This window comes from Heliconius melpomene, chromosome 17 (assembly GCF_056956725.1).
Source record: "Heliconius melpomene rosina isolate 202511_hmr_F chromosome 17, ASM5695672v1, whole genome shotgun sequence".
Lineage (NCBI taxonomy): Eukaryota > Metazoa > Arthropoda > Insecta > Lepidoptera > Nymphalidae > Heliconius > Heliconius melpomene.
Genome location: NC_140405.1, coordinates 8,617,677 through 8,643,995, shown reverse-complemented (window position 1 = coordinate 8,643,995; position 26,319 = coordinate 8,617,677). Strand labels below are relative to the sequence as shown.

Sequence of the window (26,319 nt, the reverse complement as noted above, 5' to 3'; positions counted from 1 at the left end):
CTCTTAATAAAATAATATTATTATTAAAATATTTTTACTATAGAAGAAGAACTACTCACTTTATTAAGTTTTTTATCAACAAAATTTAAGCTTTAACTGTAAACGAAACACGGAACCAAACGCGAATCTATACAAAAAAGTACCCATTTAAGCTAATCATTGAACCAAGGTCATAACGACCCACGTATTTCGGTGTAGGATCTATTAATACAACTAGCGAAGCTAGTGTTACAACGCTCGCGTAGAAATAGACGACTGACCTCGCGAGATGTAAACAAAACAAATGTGCTTCAAACATCATTCCAGTTTATTAAATGTTTACAAAATTATGATTAAAGATAAAAGTTTGTATAAATCAGTTTAGTGTTGATAACATTGCAGTGTAAGTGATAGTGAATAGTGAACCTATATTTACTATTTGAAATGTATTGTCTAAAGAAACATGCTATTTGTTTGCGTTTCTTTCAAAATAATGCTATAAGGTAAGTCTTATATTAAAGTTTTTATATAGTGTTAACAGATGAACTAATTTTTATATTATTTTTCATATTAACATTAAAGATCCTAGATTGATAAGTGATTTTCAAAGCATTTATATTTATTCATCTTTTTGCTATTTTGTTCTGGGAAGGCGTCGATTTAAATTTGTCATATTGTTCCAATGGTAACCTATGTTTCCTAATAATTATTATTCTAATCATATTTCTATCTCAGGTATATATCTACTGCAAATGCAAAATGTTTGGAAGAATCTAATTTAAAATCATGGAAAGACATACCAGGCCCTCCATCTTATCCTCTAATCGGGCAGCTGTTGACATTTATACCAGGCGGTAATACTACTCAATTAAGTATTAAACAGTAATAGCTAATAGCGTTTACTTATATTATTTAAAATACTTATTTTAATGTTTTTTTTACTATTTTATAATATTTTTAATTAAATGTTTTTAATTGTTTGTACCCATATATTACATGGCATTACTCATTCATATTCGAAAATTCATTTAAAAGTCGGTTTTATCGTTAAACAGCCATCTCTTACACATAAATTTAACGTTGAAAAGTATCAGGTAAAATATTTTTCGTACTTCTTTCACCATTTCAGGTGCGTTGTACAAGAAAAACGAAGAATTACCTGAAATTTTATACAAAACTTATGGACCTATTGTAAAATTGGATGCCATTGGGGCTATTCCGATGATATTTCTTTATGATGCTGAAGCAGCAATCAATGTAAGTTAATAAAAATTTTGTAATTAAAATAAAAAAAATATGAATATCAATAATATTAATAATATAATTGCTTATTTTTGTTTTTTTGCTTAGTATTTCTTTAAGTTTTCCATATACGTATAATTTGCAGTCTGTTCTTTTTAAAGAAATATATTATTCACATAATATATACATATGAAATACGCATATAGCGCCGGTACATGTATTTATTATTCGAGAACAGCTCTATTTTTAAAGACATTTTATTTCAGGTTTTCCGAAGTGAAAACTGGACGCCTGTTCGTCCCGGATTTCAGTCATTAGAATATTTCAGAAAAGTTTACAACAGGCGAGAGAACCCCTCGAACGCCTCAACTGGTTTACTAACTGAGTGAGTCATATTGTTTTGATGAAATAACATTTATTATTTAACAATGTTGTGATACATTATATTTTAATAACCAAGTTTGTGGCCCCCTTTGCCAAGACACCAGTCGTGGCCCAGGGACACAAGCGTGTGACTGTAAGTGCGACAAGTTGTGAATTTACTCACTCACTCTTCTCTCGAGGCAATGAAATATTTCTATATGAATATGAATAAATTTTAATTTCTTCGCTCTGGTGTCGAGACTAAGCGCGACGTTGAGTTTCGCTACTTAACATGCACTAAAAAAATGATATTAAATAAATATTCGTAAACTTAAACCGCGGGTGAAGCCACGCGGGGAAACTGGTACGTAATAAAAATCTAATATGTAAAAATATATATATTTTTTAATTTTAGACACGGTGAAGATTGGAAAAAATTCCGATCGGTAGTTAACCCAGTGTTACTTCAACCGAAAACTATCAAACTCTATACAGAACCTCTGAAAGAAGTAGCAGAAGATATGATAAGAAGGTAGTTGTTGTCATTATTTTACCGATATCTATTGCTGAACGAAAATCACCTTCGCTACAAATATTTCAATATATATTTTTTTTACTTAATAATATTTAATTTTGTGACTTTACTTCTCTATAAATTAGTAAAATTTTTACTCTAGTGCCATATACCTAACTATAAGATATGTTTATAACAATTAAAAACAAGTAACATCTATTAGTAAAATTATTATTTTCCTAATCTTTTTTAGAATGAAATCAAAACGTAATGACAAAAATATGCTAGAAGGTGAATTTGATATTGAAATGAATTTATGGGCATTAGAGTCAATCGGGGTTGTCGCACTTGGAGGCCGGATTAACTGTATCGATTCTAACCTTCCTGAAGAGTCACCGGTAAGGAAATTGATTCAGTCGGTACATGATACTTTAGATGCGGCAGAGAAACTAGATTTTCAACCAAGTCTTTGGCGATATTTCTCAACGCCAGCATTTAAGGAGGCCATGAAACATTACGGTGAACAAGTAAAGTAAGTAACATTTTTGACCTATTGTTCGTAATTAAACTAAGAAGTAAATAAATGTATATCCTATCCTATATCTTATAAAACAAAGTCGCTTTTTGTGTCTGTCTGAACTTTCTAACTCTTCTTCTTCTAAACCACCCAACGGATTTTTATGCCGTTTTCACCATTAGGTCGAGTATTTTTCAGGGAAGGTTTATATATAGTTTATTTTTTGTACATTCTTATGTAAATTAACATAAATACGATAAATGTGTCTAAAGTCCTACCCGTTGAGACACTTTCGCGCATGCGCTGCTTTAATGGTAAGTACTACATGAAAAAAATGTACTGGAGTATTGTTCCTCTTAATAAGATCTACAAAAAAGTCAGCGAGAGCATATTCATATCTTTTAAGAATAACGTGTAGTGATCATATTTCTGTCTAAAAATTGTAATTTCAATATATTTTTTATTGTGAGGGATATTTTTCAATAATGGTATTAATCCTTATCCTTTAAAATACTTTATTAATTTTCTACGTTAAACGAAGATAAAATTTGCTTTTTACAATATTTCGAAATTGCGAATAATTTTAGAGAAAAACGCATTTAATTGTTGACACATCACGCCGTTGGCACATCAGCTGTATGTTACTCAAGTTTCACTTATCCCTTACTCTCAGCATATAAATAAGTATATTAGTTACGTTGGCCATTTAATGTAGATCAAAACTGTTTTTTACTGTTTTTCATTTTAATAAGTACTTTAGAAGTTGTTACAATATCAAAAAATCTTTGCTGCGAAACGGCTCGCCACTCGCCATGCGTCCGCCGCGCCCGCCTGCCTTACACGCTTCGGTGGTTCAGTGGTAGAATGCTCGCCTGCCACGCGGGCGGCCCGTGTTCGATTCCCGGCCGATGCATTCTATTTAATTTTCCTCACAGGCAGCCACGTAGTGCCTACCCAACCGGTGTCGCTGTTTTAACAGCATTAACCACAAGCTCGAAAAAAAACCCGCCTGCCTCTATAGCAACGAAGATTTAGATGCGTTTGCACGTATTGGATAATTGGAGTTGAATGTATTATTTCAGCGCGATATATTTGGTTTCATATTTTTTGTAGTAGTTATTAGTAGGTAGGCTTTTGTTTATAATTTCTTCCGTTTAAAAATTGTCATTTAACTATCTAAAAATAGTCATTTAAATATATCTTAATAAGTACTTGAAAAGATTAGTAGCACAGATTTAAAATTACGGTACCTACTAAAAAATCCTTGCTGTGTAAAACAATTGGAAAATCCTTATTGAAACTACGAAAATGCGGGTTGCATTAGAGTTTAATTAATTTTCACATTATCTTAAGTGCTTTGCAAACATACATTATATGAATAATCCAGTAGTAAAAGCGGGCGAAGCCGCAAGGGGGTCGCTAGTAGTAAGATAAATTTATTTATATTTTCAGACTGAGTAAATATTTTGTACACAAAGCTATGGAAGACTTAAAAGTGAAAGAAAAAAGTGACGATGAAAAAGCTGTTTTGGAAAAGTTACTTGAAATAGACCCTGAAATTGCAGTGACTATGGCCAGCGACATGCTACTTGCCGGAGTAGACACGGTACAAATAAATATAAATAAGTTTGAAAATAAGCTTTACAAATGTAGATTACGATTTATAATAGAAAAAAATATTTAAAACTTATATCCGATTATTTATACAGCAAGAATAGAACTCTTCAAAGTGTAAGCAGAAATTGCTATTAAATGTTTTTTTCTTAATATAAACCATTGTTTAGTAATATAAGTCTATATACAATTAATTATACATATTCAAATATAGTGAATATATTAATCTAAGTATAATTTCCTTACAGACGGCAAATTCAGTGATGGGAGTGCTGTACTTACTAGCCAAAAATCCAGAAAAACAAAATAAATTACGCGAAAAAATATTGTCAAAACAGGAAAAAAGACCATATCTCAGAGCTTGTATTAAAGAGGCAATCAGGCTAATGCCGGTCGTGGGTGGTAACTTAAGAAAAACTACTAAGGAATACAACTTGTTAGGATATAAAATACCTAAAGATGTAAGATATTTCTCTCATATTTAGATATATTTTAATATAATAATTTATGTTTTTATTTTAAGTATTATATATGACTGTAATTTTAATGTTTCCAACTTTTAGAATCCCTATAATTTATCGACAAGAGAGTTTGTTAGAAAAATATTTTTTGTAACTGTAAAGTTATTTAGAGATACTTCCCATATAATTGTTTAAGGTTCTACTTGCCAATTTATGCTTTCTAAGTTCAGCTGTACGATATCCGTCAGTTACGGGAGGATTTTATTGATTTTGATGAAGAAGATGATGATGATGAAGATGATACTGAGGCCGTCGTAGCGCAGCGGCACAAGGGTGTGACTGTAACGGGACGGTTGTGGATTCGATCCCCACTCGAGGAAGTGAAATATTTATTTACACGTCTTGGCTTCAAAATTCGGCAGAAAGTGGGGAACGAAGTGTCTGAACACTAGGTTCCCTCTGCCATGTGCGGGATACAGCGGGAAGCTTACTTTTTATTTAAAGAAGATGTACGAGACTTTCACATGTATTATTTTTTACAGATGTTCTTAATAGTTGCTAATCAATACATGTGTTTGATGGAAGAACATTTCCCGAGACCGATGGAATATATTCCAGAGAGATGGATTGTTGAAAAAAGTGATCCCTTGTATTATGGAAACGCACACCCATTTGTTTATGGGCCATTTGGATATGGAACAAGGAGTTGCATAGGTAGTATAAAATTTGCACAGCGTCTGAGTGGGTTCGATTCCCGTTTGGAGGAATATTTTTTTTTATTTCCTCTTTCTGGCAATATGATCATTCGCTAGAAAGTGGAGAACGTAGTGACTAGATTTTATTTTAGGTCAACATAAAAAATATTTCATTTAGTAATATTGGTTTGGCAAATTTATCTGATTTTTACTAAATCTTTTTTCTAATAGGTCGACGTATAGCCGAACTGGAAATAGATACATTTGTTGGCAAGATAATAGAAAATTTCCAAGTAGAGTGGTTTGGCGAACCGATAAGGAGTCGTGCAAGTACTCTGAACTATTTGATTGGACCATATAATTTTATTTTTAAGGATCTTTAAATTTATGTTCTTTTTTAATTTAAAAAAAAATGAAAAAAAAATCATATAAATAACTAGTATAAATAAATTAATAATAAATATTGATATATATTTTTTTACAAATGTTCCCATTTCAATGAAATTAAGGAAAGTCAAAATTACTAATTTTATATATACTTGAGCTTCATTTTATTCAGCAAATTATCTAAGAAAAATATTAGGAAATTCAGTATTAGATGATAAACAAAACATTCTATCCCTGAGCCTTACCCTGCTATATGCGTGATAAGGCGTGAAGCTGGAAAAAATATCAGAAAAATAATTGGAATATCTCTTCCCCTATATCATCAATGTATAGATTCAATACAACCTCATTGCATTGTTTGTGTATGCATAGCTCCAGGCTGATATGCATAGTAATTATTGTTAGCACAGAGACCTTCTGTGTGGTGTTAGGTATTTGCATAAGTTGATTGGAATAAGGGCCCACAAATAACGAACATGGAGCACACCTCGGTAACAAAATTTATTGATTTCTTATATAGTCCATATTAAAACAAAACATAGCGTCTTAGTTCTAGGTGCTTTTAACGCCGTTATAGTACAGAAATTGAGGATTTCATTTGATTAATTTTTTTGACACCAAAAAGATGAAACAATAATTTGCTTGTTTATTTGAAATATTAATTACTTTTGATTTGAATTAATTATTTTTGAGGTGGGGTGTAAAATTTTGGCACGTATTTGGTAATTTCCCTATTTTAAGACGTATGACGATGTAATAATAGTGTATACGATCACCGAAGAGTTTTTCTGTTTATTCATATTTACAAATATATGGAAAGTAATATCTAGTTTATTAAGCTCGAGACATTTAACAATTTACAAAGTAATTTTCCATAGTATCTACCCGAGAAATATGAGAAGATAAAAAATAAATAAAGCCAGGTATCAATCATAAGCGAGCGTGTACATTCGATAATAATAATGGGATCGCGTGCCAACGACTTATATGGGAAAGGTAAGCCCGTCCTTGGTATTACAAATCACCTCAATGTCAACAAGTAATTTGTTTCGATTTGCTTCTTTCTATATTATATTGTATAGCATTATGTAGTTCACTGAAGGCTTTACTGCCTTTTGTGTTATTTATTTGTAGAGATAAATGGTAGACATTTTTGTTGTAAGATAGTTATCTATTCGGAATTATAAAAAAAATAATATTATGTTAATTTCAGTGTGAAACATTCCGTTTAAATTTATGAACTTTTTATTTATTATTAATTCACAATCAGTAATTTTGTATACGAATGAAAAATGGAGAGTAAAGCGAGCGAAGCGACTCTTAGTAAAAGTTGATCAACATAACAAACATTTTCTGTCCACATAATAAAAATGAAGATCTGGAGCAACTGACATGTATCCCCAACATCCCTTAGCAGGGCTGGGCTACTTAAGACATATTAATATAATGGTTTAGGAATAGTTATTCTGCGTGGTCAGTGTTGAATGAAATGAGGTTTTTATTATGACCTAATAATTTAAAATAACATAAGCCAGGAGTGCCACGATATCCATGAATAATCATGAAGTTCAAGCGAGCGAAGCGGCGGGCGCGCCGCTAGTACAATATATGAGTGTATAATATAATATTACTTTGTTCATTAAAATATGATATATTATGACATAATAATCAGGTTTTGATGAATTTCCAAGATATAATGCTAATTACTCACTCAGTGTCTCATAGCAACCCGCTTTATTACGAAACAGCTAAATAAGCTTAATTAAGGAAAATTATCAGAAAATATTACATGAAAATGTTGTTTGTTTCATTTCCTTATATACTTACAGAAAATTTCTTCGAGCATTTGTTTATATTATCAACAGTTACGTTATTTAATTTCAAATTAGGGGGACTTTCAGAACTTACAAAACTTTTCAAAGTAGGTGAACTTAAGTCTAAACTTAATTGAAAAGTCAAATACAATTTCGAGGAAATAGAATGAATATACTCGTACGTTTATTTATTAAGTAAAATATTACTATTACATATTTTTAGAAACAAAACTGAAATAATATAATATTAAAAATATATAACCTAAAGCCCAAAGAAAGTCTTATTATTTATAACTATTTGCATGAACACAAAGGTTAATAAATTATCTGTTAACTAAATTAGTAAAACCATCTGTGGTCCCGAATCATAAAGTAATTACATCGTACCGCCCCACATACATACATTACCAATTTTGCTCGTAGAAAGTTTAAACAAATTATGTTTTAATATAAATATCTTAAATCAATATTTATTTTGAGGCCGTAATGGCGCAGCGGGACAAGGGTGTGACTGTAACGCGACGGGTGGGTTCGATCCCCACTCGAGGAAGTCAAATGTTTATTTACGTTTATATTTCCATTTCTTCTTCTGGTGGCAACGCAAAAACGCGGCGTTGAGTTCTGCCATTCAACTCACAATGCCTCCAGAATTCGGCAGAAAATGGGGTACGGAGTGTCTTAACACTACGTTCCCTCTGCCTACCTTGCTGCGTGCGGGATACAGCGTAAAGCTGTTTTTTTTAAAATTCATTTTACCTAACATTATTGTTTATATTTCAAAGTAACTTTATCTGTATTTCAGTAACTAAGCCAATTAAAAGGAAATAGCTACATATTAATATATGTATTACATTTCAATTTGCTTCATTATTATAAAGGAGCAGGAGGATGAAAAAGACAATTTAAATAAAATAATATCGTTGTGACAAATGAATAGCTCAGCATATCTGACTGTATACAATAGAGTATTTTTTTGTATGATTAGTTCATACTTAGTGATAAACTGTACACCAAAGGTGCCCGGAAGGTACTCTATATGTTTTAATTACACGGCGAATTTCAAACAAAATGCCGCAAAATCTATTATTATTATTTAAAATTATAAAATGTAACTGAAGAGGTTTTAATAGTGTTATTTATGTTTGAAAATCCAGTCTTTTGAATATCAAGCTCGTGGTAGCTGAAGCGAAAAGTTTCTCGGTATTTAAGTTAGACACTTTAAATTAAGAGTTATTACAGGGAGAATAATTTATGTAAATTTAAGAAGAAATAGCTTAGAGGACAATTCATGATGCCCTGGTTCTGATGTTTTTGCGGCCTTCATTTGTATATGGCAAAAGGCCGTCCTTTTAGGGTTCCTTACCTCAAAAGGAAAAAAAACGGAATTCTTAAAAGATCACTTTGTTTTCCGCCCATCCCCATCCCAGACGCCCATCGCGTCGGTATCGACTATTTATCGAGATTGCGTAGAGATATCAATGTAAACCTAATTAGCCCGTAATCAATGCCTATAGGATTTTTCCCGTAAACCTACAATTATGAAATTTGGCAAGAAAAAAATGGAAATTGATATTTATATTACAGATACAACTATTATAGAGTTACAATTTTAGTTTATTTCATATAATGTTTATTATCGCATTAAGTTTGTCAACTTTTATAAGTTATTATTCTAGTTGACGTACAATCCTGAAATTGATACGGAACCGTCAATGACCGAGTCTTCTCGCACTTTACTGGTTTTTATTTTAATATAGCATTTTCTATAAAATACGAAGTTGAAAGTAGGAATTTAGAGGCCATCGCAATGGTACAAGGGGTTGTGAGTTCAATTGTCTCTCGGGGTAAATAATTGTTATTTGTTATTTCTTTTATTTCTTCTCTGTAGTCAAAGTGAAAACTGAGGAATAGAATGTCTAAACACTAGATTCCCTCTACCTACCCTTCTATATGCGGCATACAGTGTTAAGCTGAAAAAAAAACTAAATAGCAACACATATAACATTACTGCAAGAAAATATAAAAGTCATTAAAGTAATTTTCATGATATACTATCAAGCTTAAAATAAAAACAGCATTCTATAAAAAAGCGTGTACATTTTATATTCAACTCGTGGGCCATTACGTCGTAAGCTCCCCTAACCCTAAGTGGGTTATTCTGTTTAAATTACAAGTACAATAAAATACTAGGGAGAATAAATGAAACAATTCCACGGTAAGTGTCGCTTTACCCGGGCATTCATCTCTAGCCGTGGCATACGTCTGTCTTGAATAGAAATTGAGTGGAAGTGGTATATATATTAAATAAAAATGGGATTTTATGGTTGCTTAGTTGAAGTATCTATACGTACACGCAATGGTTGCTGGTTCGATATTTGTTCGTGTGACGGGCGGACTCTCTAACGGACTAATGGACTCTGATTACTCCGCTAGGGATAAAGCGAGAACCTATGTATGTATATAAAAGCTATGTATGTATAGTACTTATTTTTTTTTAAGTATATATATACCAAACTTACAAAGCTGTACTGTACCTATGTGATAAACCAAATAAATAAATAAATAAATAAATAAAAACTCTTTAGCTTATCTATATCTTTCTAACTTTAGTATATTAACGTAACTAAAGTTGATTGCTGCCTTACAAAAGATTTTTAAACTAAAATTCTTATTTCTTTTAAAATAATGGTGACTACAATGACACTAACATTTCGCTATAGCTGCTCCCAGGTGTAAATATATCGTATAACAAGTTTACGGACGGTGTGCTATGATAAAATATGCATTAGCTTTTAAATTGCACTACCAACTATATAATCTTGTAGCAGATATTACCCTACGTATAAAACCACAACCAAAAATTAACAAGACATTCACTAGATTTCTCCTATTTCTCCTAGATCTCTCCTTTATTGTATTATTTAAATCATTTTGACAGCTGGAGTTTTGTTCAGCATAGCGGGATGCTGTCGGTCCCGGTTCGTTCTTGATCTGATCTCATGTTCTCGTATGTGAAATATTCGTGTATATATGACTGGGTCGGAAACATAGTATGGCCGCTCTCATTGTTTCTCAGATAGGAATATTTTTAACAGATTAATGCTCTAATTTGAAAATAATATAAATATAGGTTAAGTGTAGGTGTAACTCCTTTGAGCTGGTTGTGAATTTAGTTCCTGGATCGAATTCACGACCATCGTTTTAAAAGGAAAACACTGTTCCACTGCGGCAAGGCTGCCTCTTTAATAATGAAGTTTAAAATTTTTATATAAGCCAAATATCAACCAACCACCCCAGGCACAGATGACCTTTTAATTCCAATGGAACCTTGTGTGAATTTAATTGGAATGTAAATATACAATCACGTATATTGGAAAGAGAAAGTATTTCCATTATCAAAGAGATTTAGAGGAATTTCATGCGTTGGTATGGGGATACGTGTCACGGCCGAATTCCTTTGGCTTTGTTGTAATGGAACGACGCGCGACGGTGTTAATGTTATTAAGAGATATGTGTATTTAAATAATGTATTTTGTTTAACTTTAATATTATACAAGTACTTTAGGTGGGAAGGTAAAGAAACAATATAATGCGAAATCTTAAAAATAAAATATAATAAACTAGTATAACATAATAGCTTTACCTGCGCCTAAACAAATACATGAAAATTACTGCACGGATTTTAATTACGTTTAATTATTTTTTAAATTATTAATTTCGTTGGCGATTATTATCTTATACATACAATTTAATTATTTCTCACTAAATTAAAAATGCATTAGATTTTACTATTATACCATTTAAATTATTATCTTCGACGATTTCAATTTAATATGCTAAAAATATTAGCGATAAGTATGAAAAGAACTGAAAGGCTTCCTGTTCTTTTGTGGACTTGGTAAATGCGTTTGACAGGGTTATTTGAAAAAATATGGGAAATACTGACCTGGTAAGCGGACCTTTGCTGTAGGCTATAAAGTCTCTTTACAGAGATAAGTCAGCTTATATGCGCTTGGCATGTCGCCTTTTACATCCAATCTGGGTGTCAAAGAAGGTTACGCAATGTTAGAGCTTCGTTGTTATATTTGTATTTAGATAACTATCTCCAAGGAGTGAAACAAAGCGAAATAGGAGTTTAAGTAGGTGACGTAAAAGTAAATTGCCTCTTGTACAGTGCATATTACATCACGAGAATGCAAGTTGTAGGTACTCTAAAAGATGAGTCTGTAAAACTAAACCTGAGTGAGAATAAGACAAGAGTTCTTAAAACTGAAAGCAACGAAGAAAGGATCGAATGCCAAATCAGTATAAATCGAGAGAATTAATAAGAGAAATAAGAACTAGTGAATTAACTGGTATATTTGCGAAATATGTTTCAAAGTCAAAGTCAAAATAATGTTTATTTATTTATTTATTTTTATTCTTTTTTGCACGGATAGAAAAAATAAATAAAAAATACAGTAAATTTAAAGACATAGATGTGCGATGGCAATCCTATCACTAAAAACAATTTCTTACAGGTAACCATAAAAAAAATTTTTTAATGTTTCTTCTTCTTAATTTTTTGGACTACCACCAGTTTACCAAAGTTCTCAGACCTGAGAATCACATACCAGAACGTGAAAAAGATATCTACCCTACTATTTTATGTAATTACCTATTTTTTATTTATTATAAAACCTAAACAATCTTCAACTTCACCTCCAATATCTACCACTCAATTTTATTTTAAACACATAAATAAGCTTTTCAAAAACAAATTCGTATTATATTTTAACGTAGTTATTTGTCGGTAACTTTCCACGCTCGCTAGAACAATGTGAACGGGGTAACAAACTATTTTGGATACTAAATAAGCTTCATGTAAGCTATTAGTTTTAGAAGCACTAGAATTTAATATCTAGGTTTAATCATGACATAAAGATGAAATCTCTTTTCCAACATTATGGCTCAGTTGAGTGTCTGTCTCTCCAATACCTGCAGAATTCGGCAGAAAGTGGGGAAAGCAGTGTTTTAACACTATGTTTCCTCTGCCTACCCTGCTGTGTGCGGGATACAGCTTGAAGCTGTTATAAAACCTAAATAATTTAAAAGCTAGAAAAGCTATAGAATTAAAATAATTTTTAAACATATTTTCTAGCTAAAGCTATAGAATTAAAATAATTTTTAAACATATTTTTTATTATCGGTCATACACTTACGTATATTAAGAAGAAATATCAGCAAACCCGATGAAATCCAATATCCGGTCAGATTGGATCGTTTTGTAAAGAATAATGGACTCGCATGTTGTTTAAAAATGTTTGCTTAAACAGAAAAATAAAACCTCTTCGATAATATAGCAATCAATATTTCGATGTTTTTTTTATACTAAAACTTTTTTAACTTAATCTATTTGAATATATGACCACTGTTTCTTAGTCTTCAAATAAATTAATACTTACTAAGAAAAAAAGTAAAGATACAATTGTAAATCAAATGTAAGATAATACTTATCCTAAGTAATAAATAAAGCCATTTTCGGTAAAAGTTTTTTTTTAAATATTAAATTTTTAATAAAATTAGATTTTTTTTTGTTTTTAAAGCTTATTTTAAAAGATTTTTTAAAATTTTTATTAATCATATGTAGTATTTTATATGTATAAAGTAGTAAGCTTCAACAAACAAGTAACTGCCACAGTTCGTGTCTCTAGAGGCTCTCGAGAAGCTTCCATCGAAGCTTCAGTGATCTAAGTAAAGTTGTATTAAATTTCAGCACTCAGTTCTACGACAACTATACTAACTATAAGTAAATTGCCTTGGTCGGTGATGAAATGACTTTCCTAATAAAATATAAAGTATTGTTTTTAATAAATGCTTTAATTAATCGCAATGGGCAATTTGGTATATCATAGAAAATATTCAAAATTGGTTCATTTTTATATCTGTATTAATATTATAAAGCTAAAGAATATGATTGCAATAAAAAAAAACAGAGATTGAATGAAAAAAATGCAAAAAGAATCAATGAATTCTATTAAGTGAGTAATCCTACTATCTGGAATTCATAAATTCTTTTTGTGGTGGATAAATGATTTATCAAAGAAAGCTACACTCAATTTTAACCGCGTCAAGAGTTTCGATGTAACTCACCGTACCTGCAGTCATAGTATTTGGTACTTTGAATGTATCATAGAAATTTCTTAGTTAGAGTAAAAGTTAGTTTATGAGAAAAATAAAAGTGAATGACATTTACTTATACACATAGATACATACATATTTACATACACACACATGCATTCTACAATATATCTAGATTTAGTTTAGACTTAGTCTCGATGTGACAGTATAATACTATTATGCATTATGTTCTGCATAGTGCTACCGATACAGTCTTAAATATTTTATACTCTAAAATAATATAATTCATAGCGATGCTAGTACACGTAGCTGACTTAAAGAATATAGCAATTCGAGACATTGCTTCTTGAGTGTGGCGTGGTTTAACGCCAGATATTGTTTTACCAAAACCGCGTAATGTAAATAATTGATTCCATTCCGAATGGAAATCGAATCCACAACGCCTACGCCACGATAGCCTTATTCTTTAAAAAGGGTTGGAATAACTTAGCATCTAAAAGTTACCCTTACACAAGTTATCTGGAAATCGGAAAACAAGCCCTCGAATAAGTTTTCACATTTTACGAGGAGTAATAAAATTTTTGTAACGATAAGGCAAGTCCCTTCGGCTTTCCTATGTTAGTAAAAAGGTAAAAAATTACGGTCCGTAGGGGTTGATACTCTTATTATAAGCCATTTTTCTTTTAGATATAACGATAGTAGCTTGCATTTCTTTGAAAAATCAGTTTGTAAAATTTCGTGATAAAGCATTCATGATATTGATAATGCATAGAAGCCAGTTAAAGATAATAAGGTTGACTTTTCTAACCTAAACCAAATGATATGATCGGCACTTAACCAAGCCGTAAATAATCAACCACAGTCAAAGTGAACAGTTGTTGTCAAAATGTCCCGAACAAGTATTTAAATATAATCGCGTAAAGTGAAGTTTAACTACCGTGCCAGTGCTTAATATAAACTTAAGTCTGTGTTGTAACTGTGGGTCATATAAACTCTACGTATTCTCCTCTAAAGAAGCAGTATTTCGACAAATTCTTTCGCGTATCTCAAGATTTTTTTTTTTTGTGCCTACCTTACCACAGCTTTATTAAACGTAACGAGTAAGCGACTGGTTTTGCACTATGCTGCGTCGAGAGCATTTATTAGCGTGCAATTTATAAGTTTAAATGCTGTTTGCTTGAGGTGCATTTGCATGGGAGCAATTATTACAGTGCTACTTTTATAAACGATATATTTTATGTATATATTTTTTTTAAATATATTTCGTGGTCTACACTATAAAAATGGACGCGACAGTATATGAATGGGGTTGTTGTTCAATAAACAACAAAAACGAAAAATATCTACAATGTGACTTATGCAAAAAGGCTTTTCATCACAAATGCCTAAACCTGGATTATACCAACCAAAAAACTGCATGGACTTGTCCAATATGTGTTTCGATAACACCGAAAACTAAAAATAGTGATAACACACCAGTCCGTTTCAACCCCAATATTACTGTACGTTCCAAAAAAAGACAAGCTCTAGAATCTCCACCTGGTGCGACTAATGCTTCTATTACCGAAGATAGTGTACGTACTATCATACAGGAGGAGATGAATAAGCAGGCTGATACGCTTATTGAAAAAATTACGTTATCTATGAAAAATATGTTGAGCAACGAACTTAAGTCTATGAGGGAGGAGATAAAGGATATTAGAGACTCAGTTTCTTTTATTAATCTACAGTATGAAGATATCGTAAGAGAAAGCAAGAAAGATAAGGATACAATTAGGAATTTAGAGGAACAAAATAAAAACATTACATCAAATTTAAAGGAAATGACAGTCCGGCTTAACAATTTAGAACAACAAACCCGACCCAACAATCTTGAAATTCAATGCATCCCCCAGAAAAAAAACGAAAATCTCATCAACATTATTGCACAATTGGGAAAGGTTATTAATAGCCCGACTAAAATAGATGACATCGCCCATTGCACTAGAGTCATGAAATCTAAAAACAACAGCAATCGTCCCAAGTCTATTGTTGTTCAGTTTGCCTCACCGAGATGTCGTGATTCCTTTTTGGCCGCATCAATAAATTTTAATAAAACTAAAAGTATTGCTGATAAATTAAACACGTCATACATAGGTTTCGATGGCGAAAAGTCACCCATATACATCTCTGAACATCTCAGTCCAGGGAATAGGGCGTTACACGCGGCAACACGCATAAGAGCTAAAGAAAAAGGATATAAGCACGTGTGGATCAGAGGAGGTCGTATTTACACAAGAAAAACTGATTTTTCTGAATACATATTAATAAGAGATTTGGATGCACTGAATAAAATAGTCTAATATTAAAGGGAAAAATATACATGTTGTATTTGATACATAGTTTTTCGCGCAAATAAACATTATGAATTCATCAAACACTACCTTATGTTCTTTATCGATATACTACCAAAATGTACGAGGTCTAAGAACAAAAACGCATGCTTTCTTTTGTAATCTTAGTAGGACCAGATATGATCTGATAATTCTAACTGAGACTTGGCTAAACTGTGGCATATTAAGCTCAGAACTTTTTGATGACAACTATATTGTCTTTAGAAGGGACAGAGAGGAATCAAGAACTACGACGAAGAAGGAAGGTGGAGGAGTCTTAATAGCTGTTTCAAAATCCATAAGATGTAAACGGCAGTTTTCATATGAGACTGCCAATGAAGACTTGTGGGTTACTATTGATCTTGGCACACCAATGAAGCCTTTTTTAATAGCTTTTTGTGCTGTCTACTTGCCACCTCCAGTATTAAGATCTAATCTTAAGGCTTTTTTAGATAATTTTTCTAATATTAATGAACAAAATAACTGTCACAAATGTATAATCGGTGATTTTAACTTGAGTAATATCAACTGGGAACTGGTCAAAAATTCAGATACTTATTACACTTCTCCATTAAACTATGACTTTTTGGATTTTCTTAACCTAAACAATTTTCAACAACACAACCATATTGTTAATAGCATGAATAGAATCTTGGATTTGGTACTCTTAGACTTTCGATCTCCATGTATTGTATCACGTGCAGTTGATGTTTTATCTACAATAGATTTACTTCACCCACCATTAAATATAACCATTAACTTTTCTTGTGAAACAAAACTGCCTTACAACAATCAATATATCAGCTATAATTTCTATAGAGCGGATTACCAGGTAATTAACGCGTACTTATCTAAAATAAATTGGTATAATATGTTCGCCGGTGTGAGGGATGTAAATAAACTAGTTGAAATTTTTTATGGAGTCATTCGAGAGGTAATAGACAAATTTGTACCAATTTCTAGACCAAATAATAAAAATTACCCACTTTGGTTCTCACGTCAACTGATTAAACGATTAAATGAAAAAAATAAATATAGAATTAGGTATAAAAAATATAATAACCCCTTAGACTTGATATCTTTCCAGTTATTGGCTGAGCGCTGTGCCACAATTACTACTGAATGCTACAGTAATTATATGAATTTATCAGAAAGTAGAATATGCAATAATCCTAAATATTTTTGGTCATTTGTGAAAGAGAGACGCGGTGGTAGCAGTTCATACCCAGTCACACTTACGAATGGCATCTCTACATGTTCAGATGGAAACAGTATTTGCAATATGTTTGCTTCTCAATTTGAGTCTGTGTATAACAACAATGACAGTGACTTGGATCCCCTGTTGTGCCCCAAAGCACACCACAGTAATCATGCATTCAGTGAGGCACTGGTCTCATTGTATATTAGTAGTGATTTAATTCTTAAAACCCTAAATTCTATAGATCGCACGAAAGGTGCTGGACCTGATTGTATTCCGCCATATTTTATCAGCAAATGTGCTGAAAACCTAGTCACCCCATTGCATTTCATATTCAACACTTCACGCAATGCAGGAGTTTTTCCTTCAGTTTGGAAGACGGCTAAGGTGGTGCCAATCCACAAGTCAGGAGATATACACGTTGTAAGCAATTATCGTCCAATTTCTATTCTGTCTAGCTTGGCTAAAATCTTTGAATCTTTAGTATGCCCTTTCGTTCAAACACACTTTGAGAAATACGTATGCGATGAGCAGAACGGATTTTTAAGAGGTCGATCAGTTAATACTAACATGGCGACTTACATGGAGGACATTATTTCTTGTGTAGATAAAAAAAAACAAGTGGACGCAATTTACACCGATTTCAGTAAGGCTTTCGATAAAGTTGTCTATAAAATTTTATTGATGAAATTAAACTCATATGGTGTTGCAGGTATTTTCCTCGATTGGCTAGGTTCTTATTTATCGGAACGCTCATTTTTTGTTGTGGTTAACGGATTTACTTCATATTCATGTAAAATACTTTCTGGTGTACCACAAGGTTCACACCTTGGTCCAATATTGTTCAACATATTTATCAATGACCTTCCACTATGTTTTAACTATTCCACTCCATTGTTGTTTGCAGACGATTTAAAGTTGTATAGAATAATTGAAACTTGGGAGGATGTAGTAAAATTTCAAAAAGACTTACATGCCCTAGTTAGTTGGTGTCAAAATAATGGTATGGAGCTTAATGTATCAAAATGCTTTCATATTAAATTTACAAGAAAGAATAATATTATACCATCAGTCTACTTCATTAAGAATGCGCAAATCAGTGAGACACAGACCATAAAAGATTTGGGAATCACAATTGATAACAGATTAACGTTTGTTCCTCATATGGAATTCTTGATAAAAAAAGCTTCAAAAATGTTAGGCTTTGTAATTAGAATTTCTAGATATTTTAAAAAGCCTAAAACGAAAATCATTTTGTACAACTGTCTTGTAAGGTCAATGTTGGAGTATGGGAGCGTTGTTTGGCGTCCTCATTTTGCAACACATACACTGCGTATTGAACGGGTGCAAAAGAGATTTGTTAGACATCTCGCGTTTTGTTTTAATAGAGTTAAACGAGACAAGTACTCTTATAGAGAATCACTAGATTACTTTAAAATATCTGACCTAAATACTCGGAGAGACGCCATTGACTTAATTTTCTTATATAAATTGGTAAATTATAACATACATTGTCCGCGTCTTCTCTCTAAACTCTCTTTTACTATACCCCGTAAAATACCTCGAAAACCTATCCGTTTGTTTGCACCACCGCAACGGAGAACAAAATTAGGATCTAATTCTCCTATTACAAGGCTTAGCTCACTTTATAATAAAAAATGTAGTGTGTCCACGAATATTGATATCTTTAAAATGTCTTTAACAGCTTTTAAGAAAGCAACACAATGTGTGTAAATTATGTTATTACTGATGCTCCTGGTTATGTACCCATTTATGGTATATATGTATGTGTGTATTCCTTAATCTAGTTTTTAGTATATTTTTATGTAATTTTGATACGCGCTTATTTATTTGCAAACCTATGTTTATATAAATTACCATTTCACGATTGTTCACAACCACTTTATATTGCATGCAGTGTTTATCTTTAAGTGGCAGTACATTAATTGTTTTTAGTTTTTAAGTTAGATTTACTGAAATGTAACAATGTATGAGCCGTTGATAAACTTAATAAAATAAATAAAAAATAAATAAAGTAAAAGCAAAAAGTTTAAAACTAAGTATACTGACACTAGGTTCAATTTGCATAGCCCCTTTACTTTTTAGTAGGGTAACTTGGTAACACACGCCGTTCTCATTAAGATACTTCCGTTCCCCTTCTTGAGCCACGTGTTGAGTGGCTTTGGCTTTACCAGAGCGAAGAATTCGAACCCAAAACTGTCACATTTCCGCACCTCGCTTGCACCACTACGGCCTCTTTATATGAGGAAGTAGGTATATATTACATTAAAATAAAAGCCTGAGAAAAATAAACCTTTTTTCATTCAATTCTTCATAATATCTACAAAATATATATTATCATTTATTCAATACAATTATCTATTATGTTATCTGAAGTAAAATATCAAGAAATGAAACTGTATACCTAGCTTGGGGCTCTTTTGATCTTTTTCATAAATAACTTATGTAAATTTGACCTTTTGCGTACATTACGGTCATTATGAAAATGTCTTGAGTTATGAGAAGTGATGACTGAGATTCCTTTGCTTTTATGAAAATTAAAAGGATACGAAATTTGTGAATCCCTTTTAGTCTTTGTACACAAATATAATACATGTTTACTCTCGCAGCTATACCTCGTATATCCACCCGAAAAATACAAATAGCAAAAATATAAAATAGGTATGCTTATTAGACACTAGCGGCCCGCCCGCAGCTTCGCCCGCGTGAACTACGTTATTATTAATTTCTGTCTCCATGAGTACCTACATCCTATAAATGACATCCATGCAAAATTCGAGACTCCTAGCATTTGTAGTAACGAAGTTTTATACAAACTATCAACCCCGAAAACAACCCCTTAGGAGTCGAATATTGCAAATTCCTGTTTTAGCGAGCACTTACGTCCTATAAATAACCTCCCTGCAAAATTTGAAACTCCTAGCTCTGGTAGTTTTGGAGATTTCATGATGAGTGAGTGAGTGACCTTTCGACTTTATATATATAGATATGAGAAAAAAAATATCCCGGAAGAAGTAGACATATATATATATATCATATCATATCATATCATATTGTTTCCCTAAAATATTAAACCCTTTGTAACGACAACGCATTTCCCTTTAAATTTTACATACATAAAACGATAAAAAATTGTGTGTGTGCGAGTTGAATCTGTTATTATAAGCAATTTTTCTTCTAAATGAGGGTCATAGAGGGATACGTTTAAAAAGGATTTATGAGGAAATTTTGGTGCTCATCCCATATGTGTATAACATGTTTGTTATTTTTGGTATTTTATATGTTTATTTTTATTTTTAATATTTAAATATATAAATTTTAAAAATAGGCATAATTATGTCTAGTTAGTTGCAGTTATCTAAGCTTAGTTGCAGAATAAACAAGAAAAAAAACATTTATAGGTGAAATTTTTTTTATAAAAAAACGAACTACTACTAAATATCTTTTGTATTCAATTCGTAATCTTTTTTGAATGTCGGTAGAATGATATTTCCATCCATTCTATATGTATTTATTTATTTTTAACATGAATTATTTTTCGATGAACTTTCGACCAATGAGCTAAATGGTAAATATATTGCTATTACTTACAAAATATCAAAAATATTAATTAAAACATGAAATACGTAACAGTTATTTATATAATACGACCCGTTACTTATTTGAATTTATATTGAAAAGTAATTTTATTTTACATGTACAGTAGAATGTAAGCTTCTAAAAATTTGAAAAGCTTTTAACTCTGAAACAATGTGAAAAGCTTAATAAATAATTCTTTTTGTGCGATGATTTTTCAGTTTTACTTTTGTAGGTATTTTATTTTATGTTGTCTATTATATCAGTTTGTAGGTATAGTTATTACACATAAATTTGTTGTAATGTAATAAGTATAATTAATCAAAATCATGAACTCAATCGATTGATATATTGCTGGTAGAGCAACAAGCCTCATGAAACGTCTATTGGCAGAAAAAAAGTTCCTCGAACTGTCATTAGCATCCACGACTATTGGATTCACAAAGCAATCTTACCTGCACTTCAAAGTCAAAGACAATAATTGCCTTCTTCGAGTAGATACAAAAAAAATATTTATTGTTCGTTTGTTTTGCTAAGACTGAAAAAGTTCTGGACTATTTTGTATGTTTATTTTAATGAGATTCTGGATGGTTTGTAAATATAATTATATTCAATAGGTAGCGCTGCAGTAGTGGTATATAGCAACAAGACTGTCTAAAATTTTAGAAATCAGGAAATAAAATATTAGAAAAAGTTATACAGAAAGAAAAAAAAGCAAAATCATGGGCTAACAACAACTAATGTAGAGCTACCAGAAACCAACTAAATTATTAAAAAAAAGATTAAAATAAAAATAAAAAACGAAAAAAGAAAAAGTTAAAAAGTTTTAATATGGCGTATAAAAAAATTGATACATTGAGTAATTTTTTAATACACAAAAAGAACAATAGCCATAGGCGTAGTGTATAGTAGCTAACTGTAAAATGTGTTACGAACTCGATATCAAGTAGGGTAAATTAATTAGCATATTAGGTAAAGCTTCATTTACGGCGAATATCTGCCATGTCCGCTAGTTATAAAAGACACATTTATTTTAAGTTATGATTGTAAAGACGAATAATTTTATAATATCGATTGTCGACTTAGTTCTACATATGACTATTTTATTATTTTTTAAATTTATTCAGAAATACATATTATATGAAAAATATTATCATACATATGTATCAATAATTTATATATAATATTATAAAAATATGCCAAAATTTTCAATTTCCTAAGCAAATATCACGTTGAAGGAGGGACTTATATTAAGAATTTATATTTGGAAAGGCGTTGACAAAAGATTTAAAGGTCCCTTGTATGGGGTAAAAGTGCCAGCATTGTAGAATTTATGTGAACACACAAATCCTCGACGTGGGTGGAAAAAAGAAAATCTGTTGAAGACATTTTCCATTTGCTTACGTTTCAGCATCGACATTAATAGAGTTTTTATTTGAATAGACCAAAATCTCTGTGCTATTCATATCTTTATGTTTATTTTTATATGAATAATAGATACTGCAACAATACACCTATCCATACCTATATTATAAATACGAAAGTAACTCTGTCTGTCTGTCTGTCTGTCTTTTACGCAATCAGGGCCAAACCGCTAATTTAATTGTGATAAAATACTCATATAGAGATACTTGAGGGTCCCGGGATGAACATAGGATACTTTTTTTTCTCATATTTGTAATATTTGCTATATATACCAATATATTAAATTACTTATTAATTTTATATGCAATTTATTCCGCCATGTTAATAACAACCGTCGTTGCTAAGCAACGATTTGCAAAGTTTGTTGTTAGAAAACGTCACCCAAAATGAGCTTGCTTAACGCATCTGCCTATTGAAAAATGAAAATAATTTCATAAATATATTTAATAAATATTCGTATAGTTCAAGCGGGCGTAGCTGTGTCCGGGTCTACTAGTGATATATAAAGTTATAATTTTATTAATCTAACTACACAAGAAGACCGGCTAAGTAACTGAGCCTGCTTATGTGTTAAGTATCGAGTGCGCTAACAGAATTTTTATTGATAATGACGTTGTCGAGTGGTGATCGAACCCACAACCGTCGCGTTATATTATTATTATTATATTGAATTTTGTTTTTATTTAACTTACAAATATAAATATCAAATTTCGAGGCGTATCTTAACAACTGACTAGTATAATTAAATTAATTAAAAGTTTTCGACAGGTACTTCTTTAAAATTAATACTTTGTTACAAGATATTGTGAGTATTCAATAAAAATTGTAAGCTTAGAGACCTATTAGGTGCTTTGTTTTATCTTATAAGTTTGGATATTTTTGTATTAATAAATACCAAAAGAAAAACCGAAGGGTACCATGTACCAAAAAGATAGAAATAGAAATAGTGTAAGAAGAAACATGAATTACACGAAAAGGAAACTGCGGTCAACCCCTAATTAATAATAGCCACATAAAACACACGCCCTGTATGCAAGTTACGCTGAAATTATGCGTAATAGGTAATTAGCGAGCACAATGACGTTGTGTGCGACCGATAATGATATTCCAATAAGCATTGCATATATTCAATTCATTCATCTCGATACGTATTATATATGTAAATTTTAGATTAATTAAATATATTTTCCGTAGCGTTTAGTCCCTTCTCTTTAGCTACCGCACTAGAAATAAAGCGAGAAGCTACAAAAGAAAAAATATTTTAATCCTGTTATACAATGAAAACTCTAGCAAAAATGCACTCAAAGACATCCATTAGCGCTTCTTAAATATGTGTGCTATCTTTGTAAAATTTATTAAATTGTGAGTGCAGCGGTGACTATTATATTAATATTTTTTTATGTTTTAATTTTTCACATTATACATATATTAGTGGTCTCTTTTCTATGCCTTTATATGGAAATATGTTCAAGCACCATTTTAAAATGCTAAGGTTGTAAATCTCCTTACGCAGTGTATGTAAAATATATGTGAACTGGAAACATATATTAACTCAACGCCACGCTTGGCCTTGGTACCAGAGCGAGTAAATGAAAATATTTTATATTATATTTATGTGGGAATTACACCCACAATACTTGCCCACTTGGGCCCCAGCGCCACGACGCCTCCAATATTATACAAAACTATTAAAATAGAACCGGCGATCATAAAAACTTTCAACGCCAACAGAATGGACATGGATTTATATCAAACATTGAACAAAAATGTCAAAAAGCTTCAGCTTCGCCGGCTGAAATTAACTTAGATTTGATATGACACATGTGCACGAAGTAACTATTACTAGTATTTTATTTCTTTGTTTTCTTATTTATTTATTTAGTTATTTTTCGCGTCACTTTGCACCGCATTATGTCCGCACTTTTAATTATATGCTTCCGGAATTTGGTTGCCTGGAAGAGATCACTTGTAGTGATAAGGCCGCCTTTGTGCATTTTGTTTTAAGTATTTATTGTATTGTATCTTTTTAAGTGTGCAATAAAGATTTTTATCTATCTATCTATCTAACTATGACTGAGTTACATTGAAAATATTACCATAATGTTATGCCCCATATAACGCTATATATCCTAGATAAGTGAAAAATGCAATCAAAAGAAAAAAGAATGATTCAATTCGAAATAGCCGTTTCTAAGATTAGCGCGTTTTATCAAACAAACTGATTTACCTCCAGAATATTAACATATTATATAGATTTTTTCCTATATTGCTATCAAAAAAAAAAAATGTGCTATATATATTTCACTAGTTTTTCGAATAGAGTTTACTTTAACTATGTATTTCTGTTATTTGCAGTGGGAAGATCGTAGAAGGGCACACACCCGCGATGAATAATTCACGCGCTCCCGTCGCTTTGTGGCGGCTAGTGCTAATTCATTTAGTGGTGGCACGAATGGCGCACGTCAAATATATACAATTTTATAACGACGCGTTCGTTATAACTGCTGTATTTCAAACAGTTTTTGCTATTTCAACTGAATTTTAATATGGATTTGTTTGTATTTGTCTTACAAATTAGTATAAAATTTAAAAGTCGTTTGTAAAATTTTTTTTTGCTATAAGTCTTTGTGTACAGTGTATGTGCAGGACCGCCTTAAATACATAATTTGAACGAGAATAACTTAAATATATTTACATATTTTATTGTATTTTGTAGATGTTAAGAAAACAAAAACAAAATATATATTAAAAAAATAAATAATTATGTGATCTCTATAATATATTACAACCGATTATAATTATGCTTCTATTTATAAGATTTAGATAGCAATCCCAACAAGACGAATATAAACTGTTTTACAAAATAAAAAATGAATATCACACACTATGACAGCGAAAACAAAATACTGCCTTATAAAGTAACAAATGAAAGTCTAGCAAAATGAGAAACATGAACCCACGGCCCACGCAAGCTTAAAAAATTCAAATACCACTGGACGAGAATAAAATTATCTACTTGTAGAGCACCTGAACCGCCATATTAGCTTCCATTTATCAAAGCTGGCACGTGCTACCTATAATAACACTTCTAACGTGTGACCATTTTCCATATGAATTATGGCCTTAACATTTATCCTTGTTAGTGCTACATTCAGTTTAAATCGTAATACCAGTGTATTAGAGTTGCTAATTAATATTCATTGAAAATGTGCATAAACTAGATAGGTTATAGTATTCGCTGAACATATTAATAGGTGCGATCGATATTGTAAGCCATTGATCTTGATGCTTGGGTACTGTTTTTTTTTCTGGCAATTAAATATTGCAGGCGATATTTAATCGACTCCGCCTGCGGCTTTGCCTGCCTTTTTATTTTCGCACTTGTTTTCTTTTTATTATTTTCATAAATTAATATGTAATGAGTACTGAAAAAATGAAAAGAAGTTTTAAATAAGACTTTCTATCTATAAAAAAGATGATATTTCATATAGATTTTCAACCTCTATTTTATTCCTTTAGGGGTGGATTTTTGAAAATTCCTTTCTTTTTTGCGTTTTGGAAGGATTTTATTATATTTTTAGACTAGCATTTAATACTTATTCTCATAAAATAGACGTATTTTATTAGAACAGTGTGCAATATCGACATTCCTATGTAACTTTAGCAATATATGATCATTGCCGCACAACTTCAGATTCAAAGTTAGTTCCGAGTTAACATAAAAGGACGTCTCAGAATTGGCCCACTTTCCAACTTGTATCTACAACTTGGAAATTTCTAATAACTGTAAACGGGAATGTTTGGACGAAAAATTGTTATGAGAAACATGTTGTTACTTTTTATTTTATTACTTTTATATATTTTCATTTTTCTTCACTATAATATGATTTTGTAGAATTATTATTTCGTAAAGAAAGCACTTGGTTATATTCGGCTGTTTGGTTATTTCATTTTTTACGGTTGTGACGCTTTGGCTTAGGGCTGGACTGCTTCGATGGTTGTGGGCTCGACTCCCATTCAG

General features: G+C 31.4%; 3 protein-coding genes across 4 annotated transcripts; all 3 read left to right on the top strand.

The window, feature by feature from the left end:
- The first annotated feature begins 220 nt into the window (after positions 1 to 220).
- On the top strand, positions 221 to 7,864 carry LOC146530158 (cytochrome P450 CYP12A2-like). 2 transcript variants are annotated; one of them, XM_085200126.1, is made up of 10 exons: positions 226 to 482; positions 715 to 833; positions 1,109 to 1,236; positions 1,488 to 1,606; positions 2,000 to 2,116; positions 2,352 to 2,630; positions 4,068 to 4,221; positions 4,478 to 4,690; positions 5,233 to 5,404; positions 5,617 to 7,864. In XM_085200126.1, the coding sequence occupies exons 1-10, from the start codon at positions 424 to 426 to the stop codon at positions 5,766 to 5,768; spliced, it is 1,512 nt and encodes a 503-aa protein (XP_085056252.1). In that variant the 5' UTR covers positions 226 to 423; the 3' UTR covers positions 5,769 to 7,864. The 2 variants fall into 2 exon arrangements, with proteins under 2 accessions (XP_085056253.1, XP_085056252.1); XM_085200127.1 differs by lacking the exons at positions 5,233 to 5,404; positions 5,617 to 7,864 and adding an exon at positions 4,887 to 5,195 and having other exon boundaries at positions 221 to 482.
- A 6,699-nt stretch (positions 7,865 to 14,563) lies between these two features.
- LOC146530157 (uncharacterized) lies at positions 14,564 to 16,886 on the top strand. Its single transcript, XM_085200954.1, has one exon. It carries the CDS (start codon positions 14,990 to 14,992, stop codon positions 16,046 to 16,048), a length of 1,059 nt encoding a protein of 352 aa, XP_085057080.1. The 5' UTR covers positions 14,564 to 14,989; the 3' UTR covers positions 16,049 to 16,886.
- LOC146530156 (uncharacterized) lies at positions 16,110 to 24,843 on the top strand. The gene is made up of 4 exons (XM_085200710.1): positions 16,110 to 16,910; positions 17,166 to 17,988; positions 18,184 to 18,427; positions 24,654 to 24,843. The coding sequence occupies exons 1-4, from the start codon at positions 16,110 to 16,112 to the stop codon at positions 24,841 to 24,843; spliced, it is 2,058 nt and encodes a 685-aa protein (XP_085056836.1).
- The last annotated feature ends 1,476 nt before the right edge of the window (positions 24,844 to 26,319 follow it).